Source organism: Ursus arctos, unplaced genomic scaffold (assembly GCF_023065955.2).
Source record: "Ursus arctos isolate Adak ecotype North America unplaced genomic scaffold, UrsArc2.0 scaffold_8, whole genome shotgun sequence".
Taxonomy (NCBI): Eukaryota; Metazoa; Chordata; class Mammalia; order Carnivora; family Ursidae; genus Ursus; species Ursus arctos.
Window position 1 is genome coordinate 46,646,388 of NW_026623100.1, and position 19,106 is coordinate 46,665,493.

The following is a 19,106-nucleotide window of genomic DNA, read 5'->3' on the forward strand; positions in this document are numbered from 1 at the left end:
TTAGGAAATCTGTTTAGCTTTATTTAATTCAGCAGATCTGGAATATATTTCACCATGGGTGCCTTTTGGCCACTAACACACAGAGCTGATAGTCTCATTTTTCTGAAAGTTACATGAATGCCTGTACAATGTCTAAATTTAGAATATAATCATTTAAATTGTCCAAATAAACTGTAATTCATTCAGTTTTACAGAGTAAATCATGCTTATTTTTCAGAAGAATTTTCAGAAATTAGTGTTTTATAGGACATGTTCTTTAAAAACCCTGTTCCCTTTTTAAAATTTAGGGGGAAAAAGATGTTGCCCGGAATGTCTTTTTATTAATAAACAAAAAACAGCGGAAGTACAACACAGGCAGAAAGTTGTTTCACAGAAGCAGAGCAAGAGAGGAATGACAGACTAGAAAATCTGGGGAGGGGGTAATCAGGAAAGGGGACCCTCTCCCTCAGAGCAGGGTGCAGAGACGGTCTCTGGTACACACAGGAAAGAGTCTGGGAAACTGCTGTCAGCAATCTCGGGGACAATTCGTACGCCCTAACATCTCACCTTTATGGGGATCTGCTCCCACTACGATTAAGTGACCTCATTATCAGCAGAGATACATCAAGTTTTACGATAGTGATGATTTTTTTTTTGTTTTGGCCATAATAATTTTGGTGGTTTTAGCTCTTCTCAACTCAAAATTTGAATTTATAAACCAGAATCCACCTTTTAATGTTTAGGCAGTCGTTGCTTAGGCTCAGTCATTCATGGGAGCTATGTACCCCCAAAGGCACGAGTGTGTGCTGTGCGACCCTTAAAGCCACAGGATGCATACACATGATTCATTTATCTTAGACTCTAGAGCAGAAGTCAGCAAACTTCCTGGAAAAGGCCAAGTGGTAAATATTTTAGGCTTGCAGCTTGTTATTCTTTCTGCTGTTGTAGCGCGAAAGCAGCCACATACAATATGTTAATGTAATATATCATGAACGTGCATGGCTGTGTTCCAGTAAAATTCCATCCACAAAACAGGTGTCAGGCCAGCTATAGCTGTAGTCTGTAGTTTGGAGATCCCTGAAGTACCAATTATATTCAATGATAAGAAATTTAAGTATTTATTTATTCTTATTTATACTCTACCTTGTTCCATAAGGATTTATTACACTAACCTTTTAAAATTAAAGAGATATCGGGGCACCTGGGTGACATAGTCGGTTAAGCATCGGACTCATGGTTTCGGCTCAGGTCATGATCTCAGGGCCGTGAGATTGAGTCCCACATCAGGCTCTGCACTTAGCATGAAGTCTGCTTGGGATTCTCTCTCCTTCTCCCTCTGCCCCTCCTGCTCGTGCCCTCTCTCTCTCTCTAAAATAAATAAATACATCTTAAAAAAAAATTAAAGACATATCTACACGTGGAAAAATTCAAACTATATAGAAGGACCCAAAGTTAAAAATAACCGATTTTCTCCCTACTCACATTACCCAGTTCCACTCTCCAGAGACCAGGTTTCTGATTGTATTTGTTTGTTTTTACTTCTTGTGGTGATTGCTATTATTTGTAAAAACTTGTGTCTATTATGGTATTTGTATGTATTAATTTTGGACATTATCTGCCAACTTATGAAATCAAGATTTTATTAGATATAACCTTCTAACTTTCTGTTCCAGCTTCACTTTCTGATTTTCATTACTTTATATAATTTTGTCTTACCATGTCAAGGTTTATGAAGTTGCACTATTCTAGAACTATAATTATGCCTTGTTTGCTTTATCTGGGGGTTGAATATAAAAATGTAAACCCATTATATAGCACTTACAATATCAAGGATGATTGATAATGGAATTTAATGGAATAATCAGGCTCATAGAGAAGGATCAATACATACATCATGAACACTGCCATTCAAAGGAACACATTCCAAGACAAATACCAAATGTGGGATATAAGAAATCAAACAAACCAGCAAAGGGAAAAAAGAGAGAGGGGCAAACCAAGCAACAGACTCTTAACTATACAGAACAAACTGATGGTCACCAGAGGGGACGTGGGTGGGGGGATGGGTGAAATAGGTGATGGGGATTAAGGAGGCACTTGTCGTGATGAGCCAAGAGTGATATATGGAAGTCTTGAATCACTCTATTGTATGCCTGAAACTAATATTACACTGTTAACTAACTGGAATTTAAATAAAAACTTAAAAAAAGAAACAATAAAGGAACACGTTCCCAGCATCAGTATTAATGGGTGGTTTTTCAATTTCTTTTCAGCTTTCTTCTTCTAAAAGCAGTGTTTTTCCAGCTTTACTGTGCTTGTGAATCACCTGAAGATTTCGCTATAGTACATATTCTGATTCTAGAGATCTAGGGGAAGGCCTGGAATTTTACATTTCTAAAATCCCCTGGGTGATGTCAACTCTTACTGGTTCACTTTGAGAAGCTAAGTTCTAGAGCAGTGTTAACTCTGGACCAGCAGCATTATTACCTGGCAGCTTGTGAGAAATGCAGATTATCAGGCCCCACAGCAGACCTACAGAGGAAGGAACTCTGGACCTCTTATATAAAGGCCCCAACTTCTAACATAGCCCAGTATTCACATAAAACTAGGCATAAACATAGCGTAAACATAAAACACAAATTTGAATGGCATTGTTTTGCTTTCAGATGATGGGGCGCTTCTTCAGCGGTCTGGCTCAGTCAGGGGCCTGGTGCTGCTTTGATGAATTTAATCGAATCGACATAGAAGTTTTGTCGGTCATCGCACAACAGCTCATTACCATTAGGAATGCCAAAGCTGCAAAGGTAACACGTGGGGCAACTGTCCATGGAGGTAGCGTGTCTTAAGTCTGTAACTAACTGACAGCATGTTGCATTTTAGGAAAAACAATGCTAACTTTAACATGTCTACCCACGTTTGCAGCGTAGTTGGTGAGTACTACAGCAATAAGTCGTAGTTGAGTGAATTAATTCCTCATCCAGGCAACACAGAAATAACTCTATGTCAGACACTGTGTGGGGACCTGGGGACACAGAGGTGGTGAGACTCAGTCCCTGCCCTCAAGGAGCTCTGTTCTCCCCACCCCCAACACAACACATGCACACACACATGCGCACACATGTCCACCCACAGCCTGTCCCTGTCCCTTCCATCTCCTGTTTTCCTCTTCACCTTTCTTGTTCTTGCCTTTGACATTTACTTCTCTGTTAGGTTTCTCCCCTGCACCTCTTTGGACTCCACTGCCTTTATCCTGGCTCCCAGGATCAGCCTAGTGCTGGCAGAAAAATGAGAGAGGAGCCCTACAGAACCCAAGGGGACCTTGGCTCTCAGCCTACACAAACCGAAACAGGCTTGCCAAGTTGTTTAACATTTAAATACTTGCTGCCCTGAGTCCCTAGAGGGTCCCTAACCACCACCTTGTCCCCTTCCTAAAGAGCACTTTGCTAAATCCAGCCACGAGGGTTCATCCTGGTGTAGCCGGGGGCCTCTGGACCCAGCTGTAGCTCTAGGGACAGAGGTCATTCTCATTGGAAGGCGCCCTCCTGAAGAGTTGTTAAATGTTTTGATTATCACCTCTGCAAAAAAGCAAATTACAGAACAAGTAAAAAGAAAGCAGAAATTGGACTTTAATGAGTCACTAAATTGTACAAGGCATTGTACATTTATTTCATTTTCACACCAAACCTACATAAAGTAGAAGGCATTTTCCCAAGGTTACAGATGAAAAGGATTCAAAGAAATTAAAAAATATTTCTGGGGACACCACAAACCAAGATATACACCTAAATCTATGTGACGCTGAAGTCTGAGCTCCTTCAACTCTACACTCTCTTGCCTCCCACATTCTCAGAGGAGGCCTGTATTAAATGCAGGGACCTCCAGATACAGCATAACTGGTAAGTCACTATCACCTTGCTGAGCATTTAGCTGAGAGTAGAGCATAGGGAGTAAGAGAGAAGGACCAATGAGAATGGAAGCAGGATAGAAGCATTGCCAACTGGAGGGCAACAAAATGAAGTAAAAGGATGGGAGGAAGACATCTGAGATGGCTGGAGTGGAATCGATCCCCTGGAGTAGATGAAGAATAGCACAGACAGCCATTTAGTGGCCGCAGGACTGGTCTCCATTGTACTGCCCGGCATTTTCTCCTCCAGGTTATGACATATCTCCTAGTCTTCCCCTGTATTCTTCATGTCTGTTTATAGTGCCTTCCTCCCCTGGCCCAGCTAGAAACCTGGAATTCATCTTGGATTTTCCCCCCATTACTATCAACCCCAGAATTTAAGCCGTCACCAAGTCCATTTAATTTTATCTGCTAGATGCTTCTTATCCCTAATGGTAACTCCATAATTCCAGATCTTGTCATTTGTTCAATAACAATTCCTTATTGATCCCTCTGTCTATAGTTTGTCCAGCCTCTCCACTGCTACCGTTGATCCTATCACTCTGCCCAAAGTTCTTCTCTGCTTCCCCCCACCCACAGGACAAAATCTAAATTCCTTAGCCCAGCATGCAAGACTCCTGAAGCTCAGGCTTCGGCCTAGCTACACTTTCCTCTTGGAACTTTACCCTTTAGCAAAGTGAATTTCTGGTCATTTCCTGGACATGCACTGCTCCCTTTGACCAGATGACTCCCCCTGCTTATCCACATGAAATGCCCTTCTTCATTCTTCAGGGCCAAGCAGGCTTCCCTGCTCCTCCCGTGGGTTTTGCACACACCTCCAGGGGAACATCTGTTGTACTGCTCAGCCACAGGTTCCATATCTGACTCCACACTGTAGGCCTGGGCGCTTCTCAGGGGCCCCCAAGGGAGTCTCCCTCAGCTCTCCAGCTGCACACCCAACCTTACGCCCCATCTGCAACTGGTGCTCAACAGGTGTTTGCCCTTGAATGAAAGCGAAGGGTAGTGCCAACAGTCAGAGTGGGGCCTCCAACATCCAAGGACCCAGATCCCGTTAGAATTTCTTAGAGAATACCAGGAAGTAGGGGTGAGGAAGGTTTCAGGGCCATTAAATCTACCTTGAATTAAGGAATCTCAGCAAAAGAGGTTGAGGCCTAAAATATTACAGGACTGGGCCAGAAAGCAAGAGACAATTTGGGTAAAGCAGGGACAGAGAAGCAAAAAGCCGGAAATACTGAGCCCAGAAGAGATTGGGAGTGGGTAGTACAGAATCAGGAGTGAAACATTCCCTGTTGTCCAACAGTAGGATTCACTGGGCTGGTAGTCTTTGCTTGAATATTCCATACACAAGTTTTGTACTCAAGTGGTGTTTATGTGAAAGAATTTCCAAATGTCTAGAGAAGTGTTAACCTATATTTTCTCTTTCCTTTAAACAGCTGTCTAGATTCATGTTTGAGGGGCGGGAAATAAAGTTGGTCATGACTTGTGCAGCCTTTATCACCATGAATCCTGGATACGCAGGCAGAACCGAACTGCCAGATAATTTGAAAGCCCTGTTTAGACCCTTTGCAATGATGGTTCCAAATTATGCTTTGATTGCAGAGGTGAGCTTTTCATTATAAAGCAGAAAAAATTTAAGCATGTTTTATTTACCATTTGATTCTATTGAGGTAGAAAGTTTCCTTTATGATTGCACCCTGGCAAAAGTTACACATTATTGTTTGCCCTTCAGTGTAGATATGATTATTATCACCTAGAATGTTTTGGTATGTATGCATGTGTGTGTAACTGCTGTATCCCCAATGCCCAGAAGGGTATCTGGAATATAGTAGGCCCCTAAAACTGGAATGAATCAATGAATTTAATTGTCTACATCATTTCAAATCCTGATTCTGAAGCCAACTGCAGTGATTTGAGTAGCTTATGGATTGAAGAAAGGGTCCACACTCACCTCCACTATCATCACCTGATTTATTTAACCAAGAATGCTGAAACTTGGCAGAAGCAAGGAGTCTCCTAGGGCAGAGGAAGGCTGCAAACCTGTGTAGCCTCCCTTGATACTCAGGGAGCCTTAAGGGCGCACCCAGCTATCACTGATTCTGTCCACAGGGGGGTGTTCCATCAGATGGTAGAAACTCAAGTCTTGCCTTTGTACCAGGCCTTACAACACCATCCAACCTCCATGATGTGAACATTTTCAAACAGGGGGCTCTACTGTTCCTTGAACCCATTGTTACCAAGGCCACATCTTCATCTACAGAAAGAAAGCAGAATCACTGCTCAAGCATCCCCATGTAATATCCCACCGTCCACCTTCTTGTAACACAGAAAACCCTTTTCCTTTCAATCTTCATATTTCTTTGTTAAATGATATAGCAACTCAGAGAGGTATAATGCCTAACATAGATTTTGAGAACACTGGTATTATGTTAATATATCACTGTCCATACAGTATAAGAAGCATTGCATTGTACTTTTCCATTCTAGGTAATTCTATATTCTGAAGGATTTGAATCCAGTAAAATATTAGCGAGAAAAATGACCCAGATGTATAAGCTTTGCAGTGAACAGCTCTCTCAGCAAGACCACTATGACTTTGGCATGAGAGCTGTGAAGTCTGTACTGGTCATGGCTGGGTAAGAAACCAAAGGGGTCAAGAGTGAAATTCCAAACCATGTAAGCAAAGCATTAAATGGCTAATTCATAGACGGCTCTTAAAGCAACATAGAGAGTGACTCGTAATTTGTTAGCTGCCACTGTCATCATTTTACCTTGACACTCCCAGGCCACAGTCAAATGGGGCATCTCTCCTCATTGCACGGCAGTCCTGGTTGGCCCCACACTGAACCTGAGTCTCTCAACTAGGCTTCGGCCAGCTTTCATTTCCCCTGAGCTCATTGCATACGTTGGGTTTTAGTGTACAAAAGCCTTTACCACCATGAGATAGGATGAGATAGGATAAAGGCACCATTTATTACGTGTATACAGTTAAGTCATACAGTCACCTGAGAAACCCAGAAGAGTTGAGAGAAACTTCAGTTTCCTCATTCTACCCTCAGTCCAGGCTTCTGTCCTTGGCTCGGCCTCTGCCTTTCCAGTATGGTCCAACACTGAGCTGCTTTGTAGTTTCTAGTAAAGCAGCTTTCTAGTTTTCTTCTTTTTAGGCCCCAACTTCTCCCTTTGTAGCCTCTTGAAACCCCTATCTCTGGAACCCTCACTTTATCCAGAGTCTCTGAGGGAATCTACCTTCTCTCCAGTCCTTCTTATAGGCCATGACTCACTGACTCGGGCTCCACACATCCAGGGCCCCTTCTGCCTGGCACCTATATCCCTGGGCTCTGTGCAAATCTCGCTGCCCTTCTGTGTTCTTTCTTTTTTTTTTTTCTAATTTTTAAATTTTTTTAAAAAGATTTTATTTATTCATTTGAGAGAGAGAGAGAGACAACCAGCAAGAGAGGGAACACAAGCAGGGGGAGTGGGAGAGGAAGAAGCAGGCTCCTAGCGGAGGAGCCTGATGCGGGGCTCGATCCCAGAATGCCAGGATCACGCCCTGAGTCAAAGGCAGATGCTTAACGACTGAGCCACCCAGGCACCCCATCCTTCTGTGTTCTTTCTTTCAACCTTCCAGATACAGTATTTTTCCCCTTTATAGGATTGCCATGTAAATACCAGGGCTACTAAGGGGTTCAGATACACTTGTACTCCAGGAACACAATCACAGACCAGGGGGCGAGACAGACACTGGAACAGTCATCTAGGACATAGTGCATGGGGGCAACCATAATAGGGCCATGCCCAAAGTTCACTGAAAAGAGCCATAGAGGAATTTTCTGGAGGAGAGAGTAACTGGGCTGGGTTTTGAAGGAGAAATAAGAGGTGTCAAAAGAGCAAAACAGGACTTTCTGGGCTGAGAGAAAAGAAAGTCACAGGGATGTGAATCATTATGGTGTATTCGGGAAACCGTAAATTCAGGGTGAATAAAGTCTGGATTAATGCAGGGAGGTTGAAAAAATACCTTTGTCATTCTCCTCAAGGCCATGTACCCAGTGCCTGATCTGTCCTTGCGCTCTGATGGAGATGGACAGTGGGCATGCAAGGAAAACTGCTCCTCTCCTTCTAGTAGGAATCCACAGGGGCGTGCCTTCCACAGCTTTTTGCAAGTAGATTCCCTCACCTACAGGTTTGGAAAATCACACTCGGAAGTACTGGGTTCTTGCAGTATCATCTGAAGTATCCCTTTAAATTTAGGTCTTTAAAAAGGGAGAATCCAGACCTAAGTGAAGATGTGGTGTTGATAAGAGCTTTACGAGACTCCAACTTACCAAAATTCCTAACAGATGATGCTCTTCTGTTCAGGTAAGTTTCTAGACGTTACAGAATTAGGCATAGCTGTTATGCAGAGGTAAAGAATAGTCTTCTCTTCGGTTATGTCCGTCTCTAACAAGGTAATAACACCCTCATCTTTTCTGGAGATATTATTGCAGTTTAAAAAATACTGGTTTAAAATAAAGATCCTAAAGTTTAAGCATCAATCAATCATTTCTTTTTTTCACAATATTGGTCACTAGGCTGTGTGTTATGCAAATTAGTTATGCAAATTAGTTACAAGTTCCTGACCTAAGAGAAATTCCTGACCCCAAAAAATCAGACTTGGGGCTTAACATAAATGTGAGGACTTTATCTGTTTCTACTTTTACTACTAAATTTTATGTTTATCCAAGTCATACATGTTTGTAGTTGTAAAATGTATCATAAATTAGTCTCATGAGAAACAGTAGCTCCATGCCCTTTACCAGCTCCCACTTCCTAAACACAATCATTTTTCAATTCTTTTATTTGTTTGTTTGTTTTGTTATTTCCCTCCATATTTTTTAGTACCATGTTTATGCCATTTCTTGATTTTTCGGTTTTAGGTATGCTCTATAGAGTTAGTAAATGGGAGTGAGGATATGCACATGCACCTCTTCCCCTCCAACCCCCCCCCCCCCACCGCAGTTACATTGCAATCTAACTGGAGCTAAATGTCCAGGGGTCCCATAATTTATTACAGCTATATAAATAGTATCCACAGCTGAGCTACATTTCCTTTGTTTTATTTTCTTTTCCCCACATTTGTTAGTTGTCTTAGTTTTTATTGTTTAATCCTATACCTACTGTATGTGTAAATCTCCTTTAAAAAAAAAAAACAACCTTCAATTATATAAAACATTCTAACAAATTTGTCTCCTTGGAGCCCTCTGTCCTCCTGCTCTAATCTGGACTGCTTGCTCATTACCCTGGTGCACACTGATCATCCTGGGATGTCCATTTATGACTATGCTGGAGCTCCCTTTGCTTTTGTCCTCTGTCAGATCTTCTGATTTACACAACACATGTCTACTCCCTTTTGGCAGAACACAATGATGAAAATTCCTATACATTTATCTTTGCACACCCGTGATACTTCTATAAATGAGATTCTAGTAAATTTCCTAGGTTTTATAGAGTATGGGTATTTTTAATTTAGATTGATTCTATTAAGATGTTGTCCAAAGATATTTGCATTTATATAAATGATTCTATGACAATACCTATTTCCTTTTACATGTTTTAGAGTGACCAAAAGGCATATGCTATTTTAATATGCATTTCTTTAATTCTTAGTGCCACTGAGCATTATTTCTTGTGTTCAGTAGTCATTTATATTTATTATTTTTAGAGCATTTTCTGTTGTGCTCTTTTTCTTATTGATTTATAGGAAATCATAAACTTTACCTGGTATAAAAATTAGAAATACTTTTCTAAAGCCTTTTATCTCACACAAGTTTGTGGGTTTTTTGCTTGTTTATTTTTATTTTTTCACTTTACCAACTTTTTAAATAACAGTTGTAGATTTCTTGTCTTCCTTAGAAAGACCTTCTTAGATGGGCTAGATGGGTGATGGGTATTAAAGAGGGCAGTTGTTTTGATGAGCATTGGGTGTTGTATGTAAGTGATGAATCACTGAGTTCTACTCCAGAAACCAGTATTGCCCTGTATGTTAACTAACTAAAATTTATATTTTTTTGAAGATTTTATTTATTTATTTGAGAGAGGGAGATAGCACGAACAGGGGAGGGGCAGAGGGAGAAGCAGACTCCCCACTGAGCAGGGTGTCCTAATGTGGGGCTCAATCCCAGGACCCTGGGATCATGACCTGAGCTGAAGGCACATGCTTAACCAACTGAGCCACCCAGACACCCCTAATTTTTAAATAAATAAATTAAATAAAAAGAAAGATCTTCTTAACCACAGTGTTGCAAAATACATGTTATATTTTCATTTAGTATTTTTGTTGTCATTTTATACTGAAGCCTTTATTATATCTCAAATGTATTTGTGTATATGGTGTGAGGTGGGGATTTAGCTTCTTTTTTACCCATAGAAATATCCCGTATTATCTGCTCCTCACAGAAACAGTTAATTTTTCCTTTATTCCCTTTTTTTAACCTACTATTAGTTTCTTTTTCTATTTCCCTCTTATTTTTCTGAATATCTATACAGTAATAAGCATGCATAAATGCTTTAGGAAAAAGTTGAAATATAAATATAATTTTAAAAATAAACTGATAAACTCATCACTTTCTGTATGTTTGATACTATGCCATGTACTGTGGACAATACAAAAACATAAGAGATAGTCCTTGCCTCAAAAAGCTCCCAATATACTTAAGAACTGTCCAAGAAACAAAAAAATCATACACAATATCAGAGAAATGTTAGATTCTGGTATAACACATAGGACAGACTAGTACTGTGCATGATCAGAAGAAAAGATTAAGGGGAAAAATAAGACTCATTGTGATCAATGATTGTAATAAATTAATTGTAATAAATATTGGGAAATATCAATGACCAATGATTTTATTTTTGTTTTTTCAGTGGAATCATATCTGACCTTTTTCCTGGAGTCCAAATTCCAGAACATGATTATGGTATATTGCAGTCAACAATTATAGATGTCATGAATAGGCAGAATCTTCAGCCTGAGACATGTATGGTTAAAAAAGTGATACAGTTCTATGAAACTATGCTGGTAAGACATGGTGTGATGTTAGTCGGGCCAACAGGAGGTGGCAAGACCACAGTTTACCAAATACTAGCAGAAACTTTAGGGAATTTGCGAAAACTTGGTATAGACAATCCGTTTTACCAACCAGTTAAAACATATGTTCTTAATCCTAAATCAATTACAATGGGTGAATTATATGGTGAAGTTAATAACATAACCTTGGAGTGGAGAGATGGTTTGATGGCACTAAGTGTCCGAGCAGCTGTGAATGACACTTCAGAAGACCATAAATGGATCATCAGTGATGGGCCCGTGGATGCTCTTTGGATTGAAAATATGAATACAGTGTTGGATGATAACAAGATGCTTTGTCTGGCGAACAGTGAGAGGATCAAACTCACACCTCAAATCCACATGCTTTTCGAGGTAAATAGATATGCCTTACTGTGGAGTGAAGTCGTTCATTAGATTGGCATGCCATCATCGGTTTTTTTTTCTTGCTGATATATCATTTACTATCTGTAAAGCCTGGTGTTTTGTTTACATACTAAATTGTTGACACCCTTATCAAATTGTCCTTTTATAGTAGAGTGTACACCCTGAGAACCAAAGACTCTCAAATATTCCTGTTTCTCTAGGAACAGGAAATACAATACATTCTATCTTCCTCAGCACTTGTTTCCTTTCTTTGGAGATAGTTAATAAATATATTGATGGTGTTACATGATTTGAAATGCTTTCTAAGTTAAAAAAAAACAGTTATATTTACTATGAATAAATTATCTCTCTGTGGTATGAATATTTGGTGAAGGGATTAGAAAAGGAATGTGGACCTAATACAGCTATAAAATATTCTGGAAGATACCACCCCTGCTGTACGCATTCATCAAACATGGATTGAATGCCTACTATGTGCTAGGTATTCAGCTAGGTATGAGATATAAAAATAGAAAAGTAAAGGAGGTAAAAGCAAAGAGGAGGAAAAAGAAATAACTCCATCCTCCCATAAGGATTTGACATTATCCTCTTATGGGTTTTTTTCACCTTATGCCTCACTTATCTTTCCTCCTCCAGTTTTGATTACTTAAGGCTGTCTCTCTCCCTTTCATACAAAGCCTTTCAGTGTTAACTTTAAACATGGGATCCATTAACACTGAAGGTAGACAAATTCAGAAGTATCATTAGCTATTTTTTGTTCAACTTCCTTCAATTTTAGGTGCAAGATCTAAGGGTTGCCTCTCCTGCGACGGTCAGTCGATGTGGAATGGTGTTTGTGGACCCTGAAGAACTGAAGTGGATGCCTTATGTTAAAACGTGGATGCAGAATATTTCTAAAAAAGTAAGTGCAACTGGATACGGCACAGCATATCCGTCTGTCAGGAAGGGGGCCCTGGCATGCCCAAACTGCAGTAAGTCAAGAGACCTCATTGTGCTTTTTGGAGGGAATTCCAGCATTGTACCTAGTGCCTCTCCCTAAGAATTCTTGAGCTCCTCCAGAAATGCTTATATCCCCCCAAATCTGTCCGCATTATCTGTTACCTCTGCCTGCCAAGCTGCCTAGCCACTCAATTCCTGCCCACTCTGTCTGGCTTCTCCCCAGATTGGTTCCCCTCCCATACAAACACAAACTGCTTCCATAAGTCCCCTAAACACAGCTAGAACAGGCTGGGGCATTAAGAAAAACTTTCCAGAAGGCTTGGGATCATGGGAGGGAATCACAGTGAAGAAAAAGAACATTTCAATCTAGGCACTGTCATTGTTTTTAGATTGTAGGAGCCCCTAACACCTCTGAGAGAGAAGAAAACCAGTTTTCCTCCCACCCAATCTTAGGTCTATGACCCAGATGTATTTTAACCTCAGAGGAAACATTCCACGTTATTATATGGGACAAGTCAGGTCTATATCACCTTCTGCACCCTCTCCATTCTAAAATAAGAGTTCTCTTTGCCTTAGCTTAACAAGGGATCTTTTGAAGTGTTGTGCCCCATCCCAGCCCCCACTCCAGACTCTCTCTCCAGAGAGAGTCATCTTTCTGCCTCTCCCCGCCCAAAGATGAATCACAAAACTATTGCTTTCTTCATTCTTAGGCATCAACATTTGAACAATAATATGTTCTAGTTTCAGAGTACATTATTAAAGAAAATAATTCTCAGAATTGAGACTATATCATGAACTACCGTAAGATTTTAAAACTACCCAAATTTACTTTTCTTTTTAAATTAATAGGCTGTTTTACTTGGGGCACTTTTAGGTTTATAGAAAAGTTTAATGGAAAATACAGAGTATTAGCATATATTCCCTCTCCTCCAAACATAGTTTTTCCTATTAACATCCTCCATTGGTGTGGTACATTTGTTAAAACTGAGTTGTTAAAATTGACAAAACATTACTGATACATTACTACTAACTAGAGTGCATAGTTTACGTTAGGGTTCACTTTCTGAGTTGTACAATTCTGTGGGTTTTGACAAATGTATAATGTCATGTATCCACCCTTACAATATTATACATAATAGTTTCACCGACTTAAAATCTGTGCTCTACCTATTCATTCATCCATACCCCCTCCCAACCCCTGGCAAGCACTGATCTTTTTACTGTTTCCATAGTTTTGCCTTCTCCAGAATGTCATGTAATTGGAATCATACAGTATGTAGCTTTTTCAGATTCGCTTCTTTCACTTAATAATATGTTTTTAAGTTTCCTCTGTGTCTTTCTGTGGTTTGATAGCTCATTTCTTTTTGGTTCTGGATAAATTCCATTGTATGGATTTACCAAGTTTATCCCTTTACCTGCTGAAGGACATCTTGATTGCTTCCAGGTTTTGGCAGTTATGAAGAAAGCTCCTATAAACATCTGTGTGCAGGTTTTCGTGTAGACATAAGTTTTCAATTCATTTGGGTAAAATACCTAGGAGTCTGATTGCTGGATCATGTGCTAAAATTTCATTTAGCTTTATAAGAAACTGCCAGTTTGTCTTCCAAAGTGCTGTACCATTTTGCATTCCCACCAGCCATGAATGAGAATTCTCGCTGCACATCCTCACCAGCATTTGGTGATATTGGTGTTTCAGATTTTCGCCATTCTAATAGGTATATCTCGTTGTTTTAATGTGCATTTCTCTACTATGTGATCACAAGTGCCTTTTCATATGCTTATTTGCCATCGGTAGATCTCCTTTTGTGAGGTGCCTGTTCAAATCTTGCTCATTTTTTATTGGGTTGTTCCCTGTTTTTTGAGTTTTATGAGTTCTTTGTAATTTTGGGGATACAAGTTCTTTGTCAGGTATGTATTTTGTAAAAATTTTCTCCCAGCCTGGCTTGTGTTTACATTCTCTAAATCTTTCACAGAACACAAGTTTGTAATTTTAATGAAGTCCAACTTATCACATTTTCTTTCATGGATTCAGCTTTTGGCATTGTATCTGAAACCCATTTCCAAACCTAAGGTCACCCGGATTTTCTTATCTGTTATCTTCTAGAAGTTTTATAATTTTGCTTTTTCCATTTAGGTCTGTGATGTATTTTGAGTTAATTTTTGTGAAAGGTGTAAAATCGGTGTCTACATTCATATTTTTTTGCATGTGGATGTCCAGTTTTTCCAACACCATATGTTGAAAACATCATCCCTTCTCCATTGGACTGCCTTTGTTCCTTTGTCATAGATCAGTTGACTACATTTCTATGGGTCTCTCTCTGGGCTCTGGGCTCTGTTCCATTGACCTATGTGTCTGTTCTTTGCCAGTATCACACTGTCTTGATTACTGTAGATTTTTAGTAATTCCTGAAGTCAGATAATGTCAGTCTTCCAACTTTGTCCTTCAACAATGTGCTGACTATTTTGGGTATATTACCTCTCCATATAAACTTTATAATCAGTTTGCTGATACGCACAAAATAACCTGCTTGTGTTTTGATTCAGACTACAGTGAATCTATGGATCAAGTTAGGAAGTGCTGACATCTTAACAATATTTGATCTCGCCATCTATACACATGGTATATCTTTCTGTTTACTTAGTCATCTCTATCTTCTTTCATCAGAGTCTTGTAGTTTTCCTCATTTAGCTCTTGCACATATTTTGTTGGAATTATACGTATTTCATTTTTTGTGCTAATATAAATGGTGTTATATTTCCCATTTCAAATGCCAATTATTCATTGCTGGTATATAGGAAAGCAATTGACTTCTCTATCTTAACCTTGTATCCTGTAACCTTGCTATAAGTGCTTATTAGTTCCAGGAGTTTGGGGTCAATTCTTTGTCATTTTCTACATAGACAATCATGTCATCCGTGAACAAAGACATATTTTTTCTTCCTTCCCAATCTTTGTACTCTTTATCTCCTTTTATTGCCCTACTGCATTAGCTGAGACTTCCAGTACAATGTTAAATAGGAATGGTGAGAGGGGCTACATTCCTTTTAAATCTTTGGAAATTATTCCTTCTCCTTACATTGATATTTAAATTGCTGTTTTTTATGTTTCTCATTTTTAATTGTTCTTAATTATAAGCTGCATGAAATATATATTGACAGGTAACAAATGATTATAAAATAAACACCTGTGTACCCATTACTAGATCAAGAGGTAGGACGTTGTTCGCTACCCAGAATCTCCTCCATATGTCTCTTCCAAATCATAGATTTTTTTTTTAAATTTCAATTTGTTTCATATCTCGTGATGTTTATACCCTTTAATCTAAAAGTCACAGAATATATTGTAATACACAGATTTAAACTAACCCATTTCTAAATTTAATTACATATTTCATCTGGTCTTACTGAAATATTATTTGTTTGTATGATTTTCAGCTCAATGAGGAAACCCAAGAATATATATTGAAACTTTTCCAACGTTATGTTGATGATGGTTTACATTTTATCAATAAAAAATGTGGCCAAGCAATCCCACAAGTGGACATCAGCAAAGTTACTACACTCTGTTGCTTATTGCAGTCTTTGATACTTGGGAAGGATGGAGTTAATTTGACAATGGTATGAAAGGTTTTTCTCACTGCTAGGAGTGAGCTAGCTTCTAAAGTTAGGGAAATGAGATTGTTGTATAGATGCTTTGCAAATAGATAACTAAATTCTCTGTAAAATGATCATTTGATTTTCAAGTTAATTTTTTAGGGGAGTAATGATTGTGAATAGATGCATAGAATCTCAAAATTGGAAGGAATGTGAGTGAACCTATAGTTTACTCTTGTACCCAGTGTTTAAATTCCCTAGTCTGCAACACATTCTGCAACACATTCCCAGTATGTGTCTGTTTAGCAGCTGCTTAAATACCTTCATGCAGATATAAACAAAGTGATAATAGTCCATTGAAAGACAACCTTGAGCTTTTTTTTCTACATACCCTTTACCATTCATTTTCTTGTACTAGTATAAAACATTGCTCTGTGAACTATTGAGTCAACCATAAGAAACATATACTGTACCCTTTTTAAAAATGCATGAGTCTAGACAAAAGACAACAATCTTCAGGCTTTGCAATTTAAGAATTCTTTATGTTAACAGATAAAATACTAAAATTCTTTTTCTTTGTTCTTTTAGGAACAAGCAAAACTGAATACGATGCTATGTCAGACTTTTGTATTCTGTTATTTATGGTCTTTGGGTGGTAATCTAACTGAAAACTACTGGGATTCTTTTGATACGTTTATTAGAACACAATTCGATGATAATCCTGATGCCAGGGTAAGAGCCAAATAAATTTCATTTTAACATAATAACTCTGAATCATTAAAATGAAATTTCAAGACTAAAATTTTGACTTAGTTCTACTGCAAATAAAAATCCTTCGCTAAAAGAGTTTCTAAAATTATTCACTTTTTTAAACCATAGATAATATTTATTGTATTAAAACTTTTAAGAATCCTCTCCCAGCCATATGAAGAAAGTAAGGTATAAAAGAATATAAAAACTCCCTACCATAAACAAATACTGAATTCTAGTTAGTACATTTATTTTTCACAATGTTATGGTTTGACAATTCAGAAATTACTTTCTATACGTTCTAAGATTGAGCAAATGAATAAATTATGTTGAGGATAATGTCCTCACAGTTAGAAAAAGGATTTACAAATATGGAAGGGGAGAGATTAGAAGACACCTATTTTCGTGCATTGGAATTGGAAGTCTTGGTACTCATAGATCCAAAAAATGTATATACATATATAAAAATTAATACATATATGCATACATACATAAATTTCATAGTTCTGTGTACTTTTAGGAACTAGAAGAAAGGACTCCTCAAGAGCAATGAGCATACCTAGTATGTTAATTTCGAAATACTGTTCTCCATGAAAGGGAACCAAGCCTCCTTAATTAAATAGCTGAATCCAGGAGTAGGACAGGGGAAAGTACAAAATGAGCCTAGAACATCTTCTTATGGCAGGTAGCAAAGAAGTGCTCAAAGAATGATCACACATGTCAAAAGAACACAGCAGCTAGTTTGAGGGACTCCCACTGACCAAATTTGAACAGATTTGAGCATCAAAATAAATAATAATAGTATGAGATTACAAGCCTTTGCATGAAATAAAAATCTATGAGTTGGTACTCATAACAGAAATATACCTGAATAAATAAATAAATGGGGGAGAAGGAAGAACTCCTTCTCACAGAAGAATACCATTTAATCTATATAGGAGAAATGATAGAGTTAGAAAGTCATTACTTTGCAGCCATCATAGCAATAATTGATTTAGGCAAGAATCATCAATGGATGCTAAAACTAGTGTGTGAAGGCTTGATGACAAACAAATTTACATAGTGTCAAAGTATCTCCTACAAATTATTGATTAATTACAAAGAGAAAAATAGTATTGTTACAGTAAAGAAATCTTGCAGACACTACTTTAAGAAATCGCTATTCAGCTTCCTGACTTTGATCATATTACTGTGATTATATAAGAAAACATCCTTGTTCTTTAGGAAATGCACACTCAGTTATTTAGAGTAAGGTGGAAGAGTGTATAGTTAACTCTCACAGAGTAGAAAGAGCAGTAATAAAACAAAGGGGGCAAAATGTGAACAACCAATTAATTTAGATAAAGAATATATAGAATACTTTGCACTGTTCTTTTAACTTTAAGTTTTAAATTATAGAAAAGTAAAACGTTAGCAAAAGAAGAAAAAAATTCTCTAAGAATCTGAGCTCTATGGATTAGGACCTTCTAGTAGATATGAAGCCCTTCTGGATCCCCAAGATGATTATATCATAATTGGACAGGATGGGTCATTTTAAGTACAATTGGGAATTTGAGACAGACAGATTCCTCTCGGTCAAGAGAAATGACCTGGGATCATCAAAGGGCAGTAGAAAATGGTCCAAAGCAAGCATTCAGTATTCATTTCAACAAATATTTATTAGAAATCTGTTATGTGGTAGGCACCATTCTGTATACTGGGGCTAACTCAAGTAAATAAAAGAGTGTGGTATTAGAACAAGGGTAGACAGATAGGCCAGACAGATAGATCAGTGACTTATGTCAGAGGACAGTGGAGGTATGGCCCGTATTGATGGGGAAGGGGAAGAAAGGAGCATTCTGAGGTTCTGAATAAGTTCTACATCATGATCCAGGAGTAGTTACGCTGATATTTACATGTGCAAAAACACCCGAAACTGGACTCTTAAAAATCTGACAAAAGATGTTACATCTCAAAAGCTTTTTTAAAAAAAGAATAAGATAGAAAATAGAGTGAATTGCAGACAGTAGGGGTAAATATTATACCTATTTGCAGACACACATATGTACATATGTACTAGGTCACCATGTAAAGTGGATTTCTTATTAAGAGTTGCTGTCAATGAGCTTGAAACAACTGCTCTGCACAGCTGCCAGATGAACTTTCTGAAATACAATCTAATCATGTCACCCACCTGCTTAGAATCCTTCACTGAATTCTTGCTCCAAGCTCTTTAAGAAGTGAAGCTGGGGCAACTGGGTGGCTCAGTCGGTTGAGCGTCTGACTCTTGGTTTTGGCTCAGGTCCTGATCTCATGGGTCGTGGGATCCGTGAGGCAGGAGTCTGCTTGAATATTCTCTCCCTCTGCCCCTTTCCCCGCTCTCGCTCTCTCTCTGTCTCTCTAAAATAAATAAATAAATATATATATATATATATATATATATTTTTTTTTTTTTTTTTTTTTTTTTTTAAGTAAAGAAAAAGTCAGGGCTCCTGG

At 38.4% G+C, this 19,106-nt stretch overlaps 1 protein-coding gene across 1 annotated transcript in view; it reads left to right on the forward strand.

Annotated features, from left to right (window-relative positions):
- The window catches only part of DNAH6 (dynein axonemal heavy chain 6), a 201,300-nt gene that overhangs the window by 87,203 nt on the left and 94,991 nt on the right, over positions 1–19,106 (forward strand). The window contains exons 30-37 of the mRNA XM_026481835.4: positions 2,646–2,783; positions 5,317–5,484; positions 6,368–6,516; positions 8,129–8,236; positions 10,781–11,336; positions 12,127–12,249; positions 15,723–15,905; positions 16,470–16,613. Of these exons, the coding sequence (XP_026337620.3) occupies positions 2,646–2,783; positions 5,317–5,484; positions 6,368–6,516; positions 8,129–8,236; positions 10,781–11,336; positions 12,127–12,249; positions 15,723–15,905; positions 16,470–16,613 (1,569 nt within the window). The remainder of the gene's footprint in view (positions 1–2,645; positions 2,784–5,316; positions 5,485–6,367; positions 6,517–8,128; positions 8,237–10,780; positions 11,337–12,126; positions 12,250–15,722; positions 15,906–16,469; positions 16,614–19,106) is intronic.